The sequence below is a fragment of the Dipodomys spectabilis genome, unplaced genomic scaffold (genome assembly GCF_019054845.1).
Source record: "Dipodomys spectabilis isolate Male_0828 unplaced genomic scaffold, ASM1905484v1 ptg000145l, whole genome shotgun sequence".
Taxonomy (NCBI): Eukaryota; Metazoa; Chordata; class Mammalia; order Rodentia; family Heteromyidae; genus Dipodomys; species Dipodomys spectabilis.
The window spans coordinates 12195718-12212986 of NW_024870822.1; the positions used below are offsets into that span (position 1 = coordinate 12195718).

A 17269-nucleotide genomic window follows, 5' to 3' on the forward strand; every position below is an offset into this window, starting at 1 on the left:
TCCCTCTCTTTCCTGTTCCTTCTGCTAACACTCTTGGATGATAAAGGAAAACAGATGTAGTTACCCAGCATTTAGTGGAGAATTTTTCTGCCACAAATGCAGACCTGGCTTAACATCAATGATGTACCACTTATGTGAACTGATGGGTACCATGCTCACCATTCATCTTTAAAATGCCCCATCTTCCATAGGTCTGCTCTTTCCCCAGCTAGATAAGCTGATTATCAGGGAGCCCTGACAGACATTCAAATACTAGATGAGCTTGCTTCTCACTTCCTCCTCTTAGCATTCTGTGAGACATCGCTGCTTTTCCTGGCCTATCACATTTTCATCTCTTCTTTGGGATTAACACTGTTTACATATCGCCTCTGAAAGGTCACAAAGAAACAAAAGCTGATGTTTTCCTGAAAAGACCAACTCACCTATTTTTGAAAGAGCAATTCAATTATTTCTTTCCAGAATTTAGCATTTCTGTGGTACAAATAAAAGTCATAGATTGATTTTTCCATGGTACAACCTAGGCTTTAGAATCAGAATGAAAGGCTCAAATCCTGTCCCTTTCACTTACTGTAGGGTATGAGGGCACAAAAGAGACACAAGCAAAATCATCAGGATCCTGCTTGTATAAATCCTAAGCATGTGTAAAATAACAGTATTTCTTCTTTAATTGTATTAAAAACAGTTAAAATACGAATATAATTTAGATTGCTTTATTAAATACATACTTCTCAATATCTGAAAATGCTCTAAGATATAGGTGTTGACCCAGAAAAAACCTTATTCTTTATTTTCTTACTTGCTACATTACTTATAAAAATACGATGGACCAGCTATACCAGTGATTACTAATAGAGAGAATAACCATGACTGTATATTGTCTTTTCCATAGAGATTCTTCTAGGTGAAAAATGACACTCTTCATGAGTTTTTATGCAGGGAAAAGCCACTTAATGTTCAGTTTTCATGATATCAGAAATCACAATTTTAGTATTTTTTCTATCTTTGAAGGAAGTTTGTATATGAATTAGCTGGTTTCCACATTCCTCAGTAACCAGGTAGGCAAATCTACTCTGTTGAATTTTACTGTGTTTAAAGCACCGATTATAGGTCTACAAATGTTTCAAATTTCTACTGTATTAGAAAGAAATGATTTTAGGATGAAATTTAGGACGATGCAATATTATTATATTTATATTTATACCAATATACTCATTAAGCATAGGTATACATTTATATGCATGTATACACACATATGTACTTAAGTACAATACAATACATATATAGACATGTGTTATATATAAATATATAAAGTCTACCTATTATCTATCTATCTCTCCATCTATATACATGTAGGCACAGGGAGACCTTGTTTTATGATGGGGTTCTGTTCTGATAAAAATCATTCTAAGCTGAGAATACTGTAAACTGAAAGATAATTTAATCTAACATCCTACTAGAAATCCAGCTTAGCCTAGTGTACCTTTAGTGTACTTTATAATGGTCAGTGTTCTATGGTTGGAAAAATCATCTTATACAACACCTAATTATAAGAATGTATACTCAATATGACCATATAAGATGTTAAGTGAAATGAACCTCAAGATATAGACGCAAGCAGTTTCTCTTTATTGTTGTTGTTTTTAATGTACTATGTGATTGTCTTTTGTTTCTATGGCATGTTCTTCCCCCCTATGATATATCCCCTGTTGTCACTGTATTTGATTTTGGTGCCCTGCATCTTATATATATATTTGTCTAATTTGGGGAGGGGAAGGGGAATAACAAAATGCTGAAACACGGACACAGGAGGACCCATTGTAGCAATGATACTCATAAGCCACTATTTTGGAAATGAACTGTACAACTTCAGGGTAGGGGGAAGACTGGGGGATGTAGGATAGGGAAGGGATAATAAGAGAAAAACAAAGGAGGAGATAACAATGCTCGGCAAGAAGTATACTCATTATCTTACTCATGTAACTGTAACCCCTCTATACAACATCATCTTTACAATAAAATTAAAAAGTCTACTGAAACCTCATGTACTCTATACAGTATGAAAAGTCAAAAAAATAGATGATCATATAGCTAATCATCACTTACTTATATTGATATAAGTTAAAGGTTGTGTCTACTTCCTAACAGTACCTTTGACACCATTATAGTGATGGAATGTCCTAAGTGTCCCCATCATCTCAAGAGCCATCTGCATGTCACTTAAGGGGCCATCTGGTTGGATATATCTGGATGGATATACATATTTGGTAGAAAGCTTGATGACTTGCTTACCTACTTGAATACCATGGGGAAGCCACCATCCTTAAACCCTACTACATGCTTTGAGTGAGGGAAATGCATTTACATGTTGATTAAACCACTGTAATTTGAGGTTTGTTAAAATATCCTAAGAAAAAAAACCTGAATCTAAGCCAATTAACATTGCAAGGTTTTCAAGCAGGTGTTGCTAACATCAACTTATGAAATTTATTAAAAAAGGTGGCAACAGAGCCACAGTTCATGAAACTTGTCAAGTATTGCATGGCACCTTATGCTAGAAGCTTGTGGTTCACGTTTCAAATATGAAAACTGAAATCACTAGTTTATTTCCAGATTGCTCTTAACACCACATTCTGCTCTTTGCTTCTTCTTTTAGTTCTAGAAGTCAGTCATGAGGCCAACTCTGATCTTTCTGCTCCAACTCTCTTGGTACCATAGCAAATATATCCCTATAAATTATACATCCATGCACAAATGTGCATGGAGCTGCCTCCACGTGTGCCTCCTTGTCAGGATTTTTGTGACTTGCACAACTGGACTGCCATAAAGGTATATCTCAGAGCCTTAGGTATGGACAACAGAAATGGCATCACTAACAGTCTCCTTATTCATAAGTGAGGCTATGACTAATCGTCACAGATGTTATGAATATGTATGGACATATATAGGAGCTTAAGTGGAAACCTTATAAAACACCAGTGATTGCCTCAGTCACAATGAGATGTGCAACACTAATTCAAAGCTATCTTTCACAGTCCTTTTAATATGATGTCAACTGAGCAAAGTAGTACTTGAAAAAAATGGGTACAGTATTAAATTTTCATGCCTAATTTCATTCAAAGAGGAAGGTAAAAATACTCTAGCAATAATTAGAATTAAGCTGAAAGCAGAGTGCTGCCTAACCAAGACTGTTACGAAGAATAAGATTTCAGAAAACTAGATCGCTACATGTAATAGGTATTATCTTTAACATATGATAATTATCCAAATATATACTTTCCAGGCAATAACGTCAATGTGAAATCAAGCTTCTCTTAGGTCAGTTTTGAGAGTGATGTGTCAGTTTGTAACTAGGTTAAATCTAGCCAGTGACATGACTCTTTTTGATAGTGACATCTTCTGACTAACAACAGAAGGTCAGCTCCAGTTAGATAAATTTCCTAAGGGAAATCTGGCTTCTATGGTTACTATTTATTATTAAGTTTTAAGATTCTCAGAACATATGGATTAAGGTGGTGAGTTGCTTTTTACATCTGTAAAACAAAATTTGATACTACTAACATAAGAGGTAGCCCAAGGGCTAAGATGCAAACAGATCTATAAGCTACCTGCACAGCACCCTAATTCAGTTTACACACTCATGAGAGTGTATGACACAGACAAGTCTCTCTTCCCTCTAGCTCTGTTTTGCCCTAGCTATTTCCTGAAATCTTGACACCACAAATTTTAGTGCTAACATTAACTGTGTCAGGATTCCAGCCTTGAGGCTCATGCCTATTAAATCATGGGTTCAAATTCCAGCTCCACCCTCTATGAATTCTGTGACCTTAAATTTATTAACTTCTCTAATTCTTAACATCTTCATTTATAAAGTAAGGAGCTTTATTAGATACTGGAAAGCATTAAACCAAGTAACCCCAGAAAAATTCATACTACAACCATAATGCAGAGAAAGAATAAACATAATAGGTGTTAGCTACCGCCATAAATTATTTTTGAAATTAAAATTTGATTCTCAGCCACTGAAACAGGTTTGCACAATCACAAAGGCAGAAGGTACTGAGCTGCAGTTTGAACAAAGGTCAGCCTGATTTCTGCACAATGTTCCTAAGTCTCATGTCTAATATTAGGAAGACATCTGGAACTAGGCAGTAAAGTACTGTTCAATGGAATTTTTTTGTGAAACAACCCCCACATGAAGATAATTGCCTACATGAAGACAATATATTATTATTTTTTTCAGAATAAAAGAAGATCAATATTTTGTTCAAGCTTTAAGGAAAACTTAAATTTAAGAGGCACTTTCTGTTATCTGATATCTGTGAAGATATCTAAAAGAAAGTTACAATTTGTCTTCCTTACATCCATATCTATAGATAGTTTTAGCTACTTATTTACTTGAAAAACAATATGTATATAAAACCAAAACCCAAGGTAAGGCAACACAAATTTAAATCAGTGCAATGCATTGCTTTGCACACTAGGAGATGCTGTAGTACGTTAAAAGTATGGGTGCCAGTCCCATAGAGGGTTGAATTTATGTTGGCAGCAGTATGGACTGACTTTGGACAAGTAATCTCAGCCCTGTGGAGTCTTGTTTCTACATCTAAGAGTGATGGCCATATCAGCAACAACCTCCCAAGTTTATTATTGAAGATTAACCCGGTTGAAGTCAGCTATTACATAATTGCTACTATTTATTATCAATTTATTTCTTGATTATTTTATCCTCCATGAGATATATGACTGGTATAGCAGAGTGGAAGAGCCATAGAAAAATATGAAAACCAGAGTTGCCTTATCAAGTAAGTTTAGAAAAATCTTCTGTAAAATAAGTAGTTCCTACACCATGGAAAAACCAATTGGCACTAAGTGAGAAGTCAAAACTTTTATTTAGTACACCTACTTTGTCTACAAATTCTAATTTTTCTACTTCAAGTAGAAGTAAAGTCTCATTTATATGGCACCCTTTCCACATATTGGCTTATATTTCCTCTTATTAAATTGGAGTGACAAAAGTTAGGGATGAGGTAGAGTCAAGATTCCATTCTTTTCAGTGTATCTAAACGATTTCACCTCCCAGTCATACATTCTCTAAGTAGAATATTCTCTTGATGAATTCATGTAAAATAATGTGAAATTATTTAATTTATTTGAACTTTTCCCCTGAAATTACTGAACTTATTTGAATATTTTCCCTGTCCTTTGCAAAAAAAAAATCCTTGATACAGAAAACAAATTTTCACATAACTTGATTGAAAAAACACACTGTGGTATAATATCAGAAACTTGCCTATTAAATGCATCTTCAAAATAGACGAGAATTTGGCCGAAACATCACCAAATTCTTTCTACTTGACTTCAGAAAAGATTCATCTACTGAGTCAATGCCAAGGAGGGCAGCTTGTTTCAAATGCTGTAGTTCTCAAATTCTGAGTCAGTAGTTTTCATATATCTATAGAAAGCACCACATTACACATTAAGAGAAAAAAATAATTGGTTTTACCTCAGAGAAACTAACCATACTAGTGTGGACTAGTGCAGGAACAAGAAACTATTTTTTAAAACTTTTTTATTGTGAAAATACTGTACAGAAGGGTTACAGTTACAAGAGCAAGGTAATGAGTACATTTTTTATCAAGCATTGTTGCCTCCTCCTTTGTTTTTCCCCTACCATTCCTTCCCTCCCACCTCCACAACTATACTCCCCCCCTTCCCTCCCTCCAACCTCCTCTCCCCCGCCCCTAAATTGTAAAGTTCATTTTCCCACATAGTGTCTTGTACATCTCATTGTTATAATGCGTCAACCTGTAACCCTATTAAAACATTTTGTTTTTTCCCTTCCCCTTCCCAAATTATACCGACATCAAATACAGTGAAAACAGGGGTTATACCGTGGGAGAGGAACATATAAAGAAACAAAAAGATTACATGGTACCTTATAACTACGTTAGAAACAATAGAAAGAAAGAAAAATCCCCTTATGTCCCTATCTTGGGGTTCATTTCGCTTAACTTCATCTTATCTGGTCATATGTACATAGCTTTTGACCAGCACAACTATGTTTATTGCAGCATTATTTACCATAGCTAAGATATGGAACCATCCCTGATGCCCCTCAGTAGATGAATGGATCAAGAAAATGTGATATATATATATGTATATATATATATATATATATATATGGAATTCTATGCTACATCAGAAAGAATGACATCATCCCATATGTTAGGAAATGGAAAGATTTGGAAAAAATTATATTAAGTGAAGTAAGCCAAGCCTAAAGAAACATAGGTCCCATAGTTTCCCTTATTTGTAATTACTAGTATATGTCTGGGGCAAGTAGAAAAAAATGTATCTTTTAAGAAGTACTCAGGATATTCTCATTCTGATATGATAAGGAATTTTGAGAAGCATCTATCTTAGGACATTTCAGTTTTTTAGAAGAAGCATAAATTTGCATAGAAAAAAAAGGATTTATAATACTAGCTCTAGTTTGGTAGGCCATCAAACAAAAGCCTGGATTTTTATGGCTGATTTAATAGTATTTTAATGTTGTAGATCTTGCCGCATGAAACCATGTATATTTTGCCAACATGGTTTGGTTTCAGCATTCTTGTGTGTAACTGTATTTTCTGAGTGGTTTTGCGCAGAGACCTAATTCTATAAGTGGCACTCAATTTTCATTCATAAAGCCACTCTTAGAACGTTAGCCTTAAATTGAATTTTGATCACTTTCTTCATTTCTTTTTTTGTCTTTATTTTATGGTGGCAAAGCAAGGAGTTTAGTAAAGAAGAAACTTCAATCATTAAGGAAGACACTGGGCCCCAGCTAGGGTGATCTAGATTGCTGATCACTTTCTAGCCATTTAATATATTTAAAGTAAGGTCTCCCTGGTGATAAAAACAGGTCTTAAAATAGTGTGTTCTTAAGATACCAGGATTAAGTGACAGAATGCTGTTATCGTATTTACAGAAATGTCTTTCTTCCATAAAAATGTCCACTGAATCTGAAAGAAACCACCAACTGAAATAAAGACATATGCAGAAAACGCTGGAAGGATTTGATATATTCCAATGTCTTCCTGAAGTGTTAAAAAAAAAATGGGAAATGCCCTCCCCATTTTTTGTGTGAGTTTTCTTGTTGAATGAGCTCACATTTCTGCCTGTGGCATCTGAAAAGAAATTCTAAATGCTCTCAACAACACAGAGCTTCTTCAACCTTGTCTGTTTTTTGCCAAAATGTCACTTTAATTTTTCATGCATTTTCTTATGTCATTCCTACCCTCTCTCCTGCCTAATCTTAAAGACTTAGTTAACTGCAAAGATAGGCAAAGAATGAAGGCAAGCATGAGGGAAAAAGAGTTTTTTGTTTTGTTTTTGTCTTTGTTTTTTGGAAGAAAGGATACTGCTACCAACATCTCTTTCTATGCACAGTATTCAAATATCTCCATGGGGCAATGCTCCTTATTTACCTCTGCCATTCCACTCCTCTCCTGAATCACTTAGTAGAATTCAAGCCCATCCCATGTTGGAACTACTCAATAGGAAAAATTCAGGCATTCAGTGACTTAGAATGCTTAAGCCATTCTATTTTAAGATGTAACCTTTCATTTTGACATTTGTGAGTAAACAATGTACCTCTATAGAAGCGCTAATGAGACACTATGAAAATAAACTTTTGATAACTATCTTTAATTTTAGAATGTTTTCCCAATAAAATTTGGAGTTTCAGTTCCACAATGGACCAAGTAATATTATTTTCTTTTTCTTCCTTTGAGGATATTACAAACATTTAAATTGGTGTTCCAAAGTAGGATAGGGTTGGATGATAGAAAACTGACCGCCAGTTAGGTTCATATAATGGAAGGGAAAATTCTGGTTCCATTTTTTTGTCCCTAATTAATAAGGAAAGGTAAACATGATCTCAAATTATCATATCCAAAAATTTGACTTGTTGGCCTACATTAGTGCGAGATGAGAGACATTAAAGATAGCTGTGAAATGCAAGTACACTTCAGTAGGTAAGATGTGTCTAATAATTTTGCTCAAATAACAGGGCAGTATATTGAGTTGTGATTATGTGAGCTTGACTTGCTTTATATTGCTCTATCCTAATAACCCTCTTGACACACTTAGGAGAGAAACTCTGTTATCATAAATGTGACAATAATATTAAGGTCATGTAATCCTCCATTTTAGCTTGGTTTTATAATTTTAGATTTTAACCACATGTAAAAGGGTAAATATCTCAAGTAACTTCCATTCTCCTCCTCCATCCTCAAGACTATTAACCTGAAACTCCAAATCAGAGTCTGAAAGGCAGGAAATGAGAAATTGCCATAATCTTCTTAAGAGAAGGAAGCCAAGGGAAGTTATGCCCTCAGCAGAGGATATAAAATGAGTTTGCATTAACCCTTACTAATTACTATCTTGGTTCATCTGCAGTGACTACATGAAAGGGCACCAAGTCACTGCATACTTTCAGCTCTTTTGTCTTTAAATAAGAGGGGAAAAAAGGCAAAGAACAAGGAGATGATGGAGTAAATGTCCGTAACCTTTACTCGCTTATTATCAACAAGGTTAGAATTTGCAATATCACATTTTCTTCTTTGGTACTCTCTAAAATGCTTCCTGCCATACTGGCTAGGACTTAATGTCATCAGAGAAAGTTTTCAATACTCTTTTCTGCTACACAGAATAATAAAATGAATTAAACCATAATTCTATAATTTTTAAATATACCAGTCTACATTATGGGTTTTTTTGGTAGTATTGGACTTTGAACTCAGAGCTTTGTGCTTGCTCAAAAGCAATTCTAACACTTGTAACATTCCACCAAACATCCAATTTCTCTTTTTTCTTTTTTGGTGGTGGGGCTTGAACTCTGGGCCTGGGTGCTGTCCCTGAGCTCTTCAGCTCAAGGCTAGCACTCTACCTCTTGAACTACAGTGCCACTTCCAGTTTTCTGGTGGTTAATTGGAGATAAGAGTCTATGGACGTTCCTGTCTGGGCTGGCTTTGAACTATGATCCTCAGATCTCAGCCTCCTGAGTAACTAGGATTATAGGTATGAGCCACCAGTGCCTGGGACAATTTCTTTTTTATTTTTAATAGTTTAAATTACATATTTCTTAGTGTTATCCATACATTTTCACTAGATTTTAATCTATGTAAAGTAATAGCAAAACTATCTTAGCTATTTATTGAGGGACCACATGATACAGTTTTGTGTGACCTATTAGAACATCAACATCACTTAAAGGCATTTTCTCCAATCATTATCACTTTTACAGTTTCTTTAAGTCAACATGATTAGAAAAAATAAAAAATAAAAAAACACATATACAAAGGCAAAAATGTTAGGACATATGAAGGTAGGGTGAGATAAAATACCACTGAACTCCAAAATGATATAGAAATATAAACAATGAATATGTTATGATGAAAGTATAGAAAAATGTGAACCAAACAAAATTAATGTCATCTTACATTATTGCTGGATGTGAGTATGTTGCAGATCTCAGTTTGCCAAGATAGTCACCATCTGCCTATGGCAATACTACTCCATTTCACAGTGATTTTACACAAGAAGAGTATATGACCAAGTGTAGAGGAGTTACATACAGGTGAAATGGTTGTAATGATTATGTCTCAGAACCAAAGATGTCAGTTTACAGGAGATCTGAGGTCAAAAGAAACTTGTTTGGGAGTGTGTGTTAAGAAATAAATTGTGTTCCCTTTTCATGTAAGAGGAAGATCCTTCATTTGGATATTAACAATGATCTAGAATACATTTTTAGATCAGCCACTCTTCAACCAAAACACGGTGAGAAATGGCCAGCCTCTTTATTGTTGTATTCCCCTTTGTCGATAGCCTGCTGTTCTATCATGATCACATGTGAACAGAGATTTTGTTTTAAAACAAGTTTATACTTTATATCTAGAATGAGTCTGGATATGTTATAGGCACGATGGAAGAAAGGTCATAGAAAAGCATGGTATCAAAGATGAAGAGCTCTGGGTTTTAGTTTTGTTTTTCCTCTGTGGCCCTAGATAAGTCTCAAGTATTCCAGGACATCAATTATCTCACTTCTAACCATGTTTTACAGCAGGTTTTCCAATAGTAGACCCTTTAAAGTACACTTGAAGGAATTATAGCACACAAAAGCCAATTGTAAATAAGTCAGACATAATTGCACAGCAATCACCGCCTATGGTCTAATGGCATCTCCCAGTGTTTACTAAGGTACACTCAGAGATCACTGATTGCTTGATTGACCTTCAGATTGTGAATAAGCAGAATACTGTCATTTTAATATTCTGTCCTCTTATATTCATGAACAAAGTTCCTACAAATTTAGTAAGCATGTTCTTTTTCTCTGACGAACATTCAACAGGGTCGGTATGTTTTACTTCCTTTGAATGACCATCCCTATACTGTTCAGAGGGTCACTAATACCAATTCACACACTCAGAAGCCTATGGTGAACAAAAGATACATTTCTTCATGTAATAGTCTGCTTTTCAAGGCATAGCTGAAGAGGTCATGACAATGTGCAAACTAATTGAAACTAGCTCACTTCTAAAGCTATTTGAAAACTGTCTTAGTATGAGTTCCCTTTCACAGAACAATTTGTAAGGAATATGGTTTAACATTTTCTATATGAATGCATCTCATTCTTTTCCATGTTAGAAAAAAATCTCAATATATTTTCTTCCTTTAATTTTTCTAAAGGTTTGTACCTTTAGAGATTGCTAATGGATCATGAAACCAGTGAGCACATAGAACAAACTTCAAAGAAATATTTAAATCTATTCTACTTATATAGCTAGAAAACATCTTATTTTTATTTATTCACTGATACCTGTGTTCATAGCTTTGATTAGATATTATGAGTTATAAGGGTAAATGCAATTACATTTTAAAGAGGAACAGAAGTAACTAAATATATACTTTTGTGCTAAATCACAGTTTATGATATTAAACTAAATGACTCTAATTTTCATGCTGTTCATCAAACCATCTAGACACTATAGAACTAAACACTATTGAGTAGCTGAGCTACTAAAGAATCCTCACTGAAACTCCTGCTTCTTCTCTTTTTTTGAGATAAGTGTTTCTTGTGTCATTCAGTTGAATTACATTCAAGATTTTCTTTATTCTTCTTTGTCAAAATCAATTAAAGAAGAAATGGTAATAGCAGGGTGGTAATAGCTGAATAGGTTAACACCCTGCTGAGTGCTTACTGTTTTCTGAAGAGAATATAGCTAAATACTTCACATAAATTAACTCATTCAGTCACCATAACATCTATTGCAGGTAGCTTTTCTGAGCAGTACTAGTTCCTACTTGAGGAACCTAGGGAAAGTTTCTTAGTACTGGAATTGATGGCAACATTTATTTGGTTCATTGACTTGGAAAGTAGATGTTACCTCTGATGCTTTTATAGGCATTATTTATTCTCTCTGGATTCAAAGTTGGAGCTTTGTATAAAACTATTGTAGCTATTCAACTTTGTCTTTTACAGTTATTTGTGTGCTGGTTCTGGGGCCATGTAATTACAAGTTTTCTATTTTATTGTCTTGATGTCTCACACAACACCTGACAGACACTCATTATGTAGACTGAAACCATCACAGATAAATCCAAAATCTGCGTGTGTGTGTGTGTGTGTTCAAATAGCTTCTACCTGTAAATTTTCCAGAGAAGGAAACAATTTGCAACACTGTTCAATCAGATTTAATCATTTAGCCCTATCTCAACGTGATTTTAGCAAATAACCACCAAATCATTAAATAATAGGTACTTATGCACAATGTTACAAAACTCAGATGGAGATAGATAGATAGATAGATAGATAGATAGATAGATAGATAGATAGATAGATAGATAGATAGATAGATAGATAATTTCACAATCTTCATTGGTTTCAATGATTTTCGCTCTCTGGTTGGGATCTTTCAATTACAGGGAATTTGGTTTTAGACAATTGCACAATTGGTATATATTGTCTTAGATGTCCTTATTATTGACCTTAGGAAAGTTTAATCCACAAAGCTAATATTCATCAAAGTAATTTTACAGGCTGGTATTGGAAATAGCCACATATGTCCAGAATTTCAGATTTAGAAGTCAATAAAATTTCTTTACCATATTTTCTTGTGAAAGGTATTTATCTTAGTCATGCACACAGGATGGTAGGTTTCTTATCATAAATAAAGTAATATAATAGATGGTGTTAGACTAAAGATTTTTGGAAAAGAGTAATGTGTTGGTATGTGTTGAACTTAGAAGAAAACTTCCATATCACTGGAAGTATTTCAGTAAACTTGAAGTCAGACTGGTTTTCCATCAAGTTCTTTCAACTCTCTTTAGTTGGCCAGATTTCCTTTAGAATATGTTATGTGTGTACTGACCTGATGTTTGCTCTTTCTTGTCGTTTTCTTTATCCTACACATCAGTATGATTTAGAGGTTAGAAAGGGGCACACAACAAATAGCCTGAGGCATCATTAATTCATAGTATCATCTAAAAATAAATCCTAAAGTAAACATGTGTTATGACTGCTGATCAGAGGACCCAAGAGAGACCTCGTAGGTGTAGCCTATTGGGAGGATTTCAACCTACCATCTGCTCAAAGTGCTTGCTTGACAGATAACTACCAGAAATCAGTAGACCTCTCCTCCCCTGATATGTCTTTCTCCCTATTAAGTCATTTAAAATTTAGCAATCCAAAGATATCAGGAGTCTAACCGTAACACAAAGGAACAGAGGTTCCGCCGACTAAAGCACAAGCCTTCTCCAGCACTCCATGAATCTCTTTTCACCAAGAACCTCTAAAGAGTCTTTCACCCTACCATTCCTTTTAAAACCTACACTATTCTCTGAATAGAATTACTGGCTGGCTTGGAATAGCAATTTAATACTTCTACAGAATAAGGCTATTTAAAAAAGTACAGTTATTCTGTTCTGAAGCTATTCAATCAACATATATGTTTGCTTTCTTTTACAATATTTATTTGTGCACAGGTTAAATGGGTCTTTGTATTAGCTACATTATTCAAACCATTAACTTGATTTTTTTGAATGTATATGTACTCTCTAAACAAGAGGGAAAATATGCTAAGAAATTAAACAGTTCTTTTTGACACTATGGGGCTTACCAGAAAATAGTGGAAAATGCTTGGTTGATGTTGAATGTGAACATTTACCTTTCAGGAGAAATCAAATGACTCTGATGGTGGGAGACAATGATATATTTACTCTGACAAAGTTATGGAATTGTGTGTGTACATGTGTGTGTGTATGTTTCTGACGCAAAAGTTGCTGCAGAATGCTCAATAGGAAATGTACTCATTACCTTGCTCATCATGTAAGTGTAACTCCTCTGTACAGAATTTTTACAATAAAAAACATACCAAAAAAAGTTGTTGCAGAAAAAGTGAGGAGGAAGAGGAGCATAGTTAGTAAATTACAACTTGAAGACAGGATTATCTTAGCAATGTCATCACTGTAGAGAGAATATAAATACAGAGTGACCACTTATCTCCTTATAAATGACTAGCTTTCTCAGCATTTATATCAGTGATCTTGTGTCTAATACAGAGAAACTTTAGGGCTATTTGGAAGCAAATGTCAAAGTATTTAAGAGCTATATTTACAGAAAGAAATAATGGAAAAAATATGCTTTTGCATCAAAGGTCTACTTTACAAGCTCTACTTTCCCCATCTTTTAGAAAAAGTTGTCAGAAAAAAAAGACAAAAGAAAGAAAGAAGGAAAGAAAGAAAGAAAGAAAGAAAGAAAGAAAGAAAGGAGAAAGAGAAAGAAAAGAAAAAAGTGACATCATCCAAAAGCTATGGGGAAAGCAAGCAATTATCATCCTCTATGAATGCCCTCAATGCTGCCTTACACATGTGAAGTGTTATGTGTCCATATAAGGGACCACTGACTAGGAAACAAAGTGAACAGAAGTCTTTGGCTAGAAAAATGCCCTGTCACAGGTGGCCATGGCTAAGCTACATAGTTTTTGTCAGCAGGACTTAGAGGCTCATCCTTACTAAGGCAACTGTTCTCACAGAGCTGTTCACATTGGATTCTAACCTGCACATTCAACATATGCTTGTAGGAACTGTGAAATAGTGCCCAGAAAAAGGCCTTTGGTTAGAGTTCTTTAAAGCATATTCTCTTCTTACAAAGTGATATCTTGATAGAACCACATTTAGTTTTCAAGTTTGTTCTTAGTGCTGAGTACCTCATCTCTTACAACCTAATCTGGATATACAGTAGAATAAATTTGTACAGAATAAAATCCTAATAATGTGTCCTTAATTATAAAATTTTCATTTTGTAAGCCCAGCATGTTCTTTCTCTACAATATTAAGTCCTGTCTCAGTTTTCATCTACAATTAATTTACAGAAGTTTTATATCTCCATAAACCTGGAGATGAATGTTTCAATTTTCATAATAATTGTGTTCATGTTTTTATTAAAGACATTTATCTCATAGAAATTAACACTCTCATGAAAGACAGAGCTGACAGCCTATTACCCCCATGTTACATAATTAATATTGAAACTTTGGAAGATGGAGACTATAGAGCTTCTTAGCCCTTAAATTATTGCATCTTTGAAAGACAAGTGTTCTTTCAGAACTCTGGAGAATTTCACTCTTAAAAATGACTGTTGCCTGGGTTTCTATTGCTCAAATATTTACTAGGTTAGCCATAGATTGACAGACTTCTACATAAGTATACAAACTTAAGAGATTTTCTTTTTGTGTCAGACTATATATATATATACATAATCATTAAAGAAGAACATACTATTGCTGGTGGCAATCACTAGAATACTGAGATGTGTAGTTTTTCCTTAGTCTGCTTAGAGCTAACCATGAAGATTAAAACAAGCTATGTATTTGGAGTGAGTTAGGATAACACTGAAAAGCAGAATGGTTCTTTTCAACACCATGTGCATTTTATGAACTGGAGTAAGGAGCATCCCTTAGATGAAGTAAAACTCAAAATTTGATTTATTCTGAGGTATTTTCCTGAGCTTTGTATGCCAGCAAAAGAACTAAAATTCAAAAATTATTGGGTTAGATAAAATAGTCTCCGTACAAAAAGGAAAGTTATATTGCACAGGCCTGAAAGAAGTATAGACTGGAAAATAGAACCAATAATTTTATTGTCTAGATTTTCAACAGATAACGTGCCATTTCAGAACTTGTTACAATTCCCTGGCCCTCCTTTCCTTTTTACCCAAATGCACAATCAGATAGTGTTTCTATTCATGCAGATTTGAAAGAATCCTCACCCTGTGTGGCTTATTTTACTTCACAGTAGCCAAGGCAAAGAGGCTGCTGCCAGTATAATACTGGGGGCATGCAGGAAGGGAAAAAAAAAATCCATCCATGGCAATGAAACAGGCCACCCTTGTGCTGTTCTAATGGAAGAAAAGAAAAAAAAAAAAGCCAACCCAACACCAACTTTGGACTCCATCAACAGTAGAGAGTCAGAAAACTACTCTCAGTCACTGCATTTTAAATCTCCACTAAAAATAGCGTCTCTGTGCTGGGGCTTAAAGTCTCATCTCTAGCCAATGATGAAGTACAGTACTTAATTGTTCTGGACTAGGGTCTCCACATCAGCTCTCCAAGAACGTCTTCAAACTTTTATTCACACCCCCCTCTATTCTTTAATTAGACTTGTTTACAAGAAAACAACTGTCATGAAGCCTACCCCAAATGTCAAAACAGACTAATTCAGGAGGACAGGAACTTTTGTACAACATTTAGTGTCTTCCATTCTCCCCTGCGGTCTCTGCTTATGGGAGCAGGAAACATCAGACCCATTGAGGCAGCTCCCCAACTCTGAAAACGAAGCACCTAATGACCGTGCTTGGTGACCCTGCTCTATCTCCCCACTTCCTCTTTCTTTATTTTATTCTATTACTGCGTTTTTCTGATCATGGCTAGTTCTGATCATGGCTAGTACGGCAGGAGATTTTTTTTTTAATGACTTATTTTTTTTCTTCTGTTGGGAAGCTCTTGGGGCTCCCTCCTTATTGCCGTACTGAGACTTTCTCCAAAGGGGCTGGGATAGCTGCTAGAGCCCAGACATGCATGCAGCTAACGCCTTACTTGGGCTGAGCGGGAGATGCAAAGCGCTCTGCCTTCGGTTCTCCTCAGTGACCCGCAGTAGGACATACGTCGCATTGGCTGCGCCCCTGCGCTCAGGTCACTCGCGCTCCTGGACTCACCTGGTGCTGAGGACAAGCGCTGGCAGGAGAGGCAGCAAGTAGTGAGCTGGGCTGAATTTCATGTTGTGTCCTGCCGGGGTCCTCCTTCCCTGGCTGCCTGGCTTCCTTGCTTCTTTAGGGTCCCGTTGCTCCTCGGTGCCCGGTTCTGTCACCAGCAAGGGACAAGTGTCCTCCACAGCGGCCCGCCGCCGACGGACCCGCGGAGACCTACGAAGGTTCGGAGGCTTCAGGAAGGCAGGAACTAAGTAGGAGCGGGGAGTCTCTTGGAGAGTGATGTCACCGGCGAGGCAAGCCCTGCCCCGGGATTGTTCAGCGCTGGCTCTCGGGCGCAGAGGGCGCCTTGTCACCCGCGCTGGAGGCGGTGCGCAGAGGGAGGGGTGGCCAAAGGTGGCCCCGTGCGCGCGCGCTGGTCACCGCGTGGCGCTCCGGGTCACTCCGCTTAGCCCCAAGCCGGAACCGATCCTTACATTCAGCTCTTACCCAAGGATGGGGGGAAGAGGGGCGGGGACCAGAAGGCATCTCATTCACCGATATCCAACGGGTTTGCTTGGCAAGGAGTAAGACATCAGACCGCGAGCATCTTCGGCAGGTGTCTGTCGCTGGAGGAAGCCGTGCTTGGAGGAACGTCTCTCCGGAGAACGTGTTTAAAATATGGTTCTAATTAGAAATGTTCAATGACTTGCGCGCTGCGGAGGGGAGCAGGGCAGCACTCCAGCAGCGTCTCGGAATTGGACCCTGAACGCACAATGCCACCGCGAGCTCTGGAACCGATAAATGCGGACCACAAAGAGAGAGAGACAGAGAGAGACAGAGAGAGAGGTCTGGGACTGTGAAGAAGTCTAATGGGTCCTGGGTTTTAGAGATTTCCAGGTCTTCTTCTCATACCAAGCGATCTGGTTTCCTACTTGCTGTTGGCATTGAGGCTGGAGCTGGGGGCTCAAGTTCACTCACCTGAAGGAGTTATTTTCCTTGTAATGACACTAGTCAGAAACTATGGGGGGGGGGGGGGAG

General features: G+C 36.5%; 1 protein-coding gene across 1 annotated transcript in view; it reads right to left on the reverse strand.

Moving 5' to 3' along the window:
* Luzp2 (leucine zipper protein 2) overlaps window positions 1–16509 on the reverse strand; it is a 363177-nt gene extending 346668 nt beyond the window's left edge. The window contains exon 1 of the mRNA XM_042691597.1: window positions 16259–16509. Coding sequence (XP_042547531.1) covers window positions 16259–16320 — 62 coding nt within the window. The 5' untranslated portion in view covers window positions 16321–16509. The remainder of the gene's footprint in view (window positions 1–16258) is intronic.
* Window positions 16510–17269: the final 760 nt, after the last annotated feature.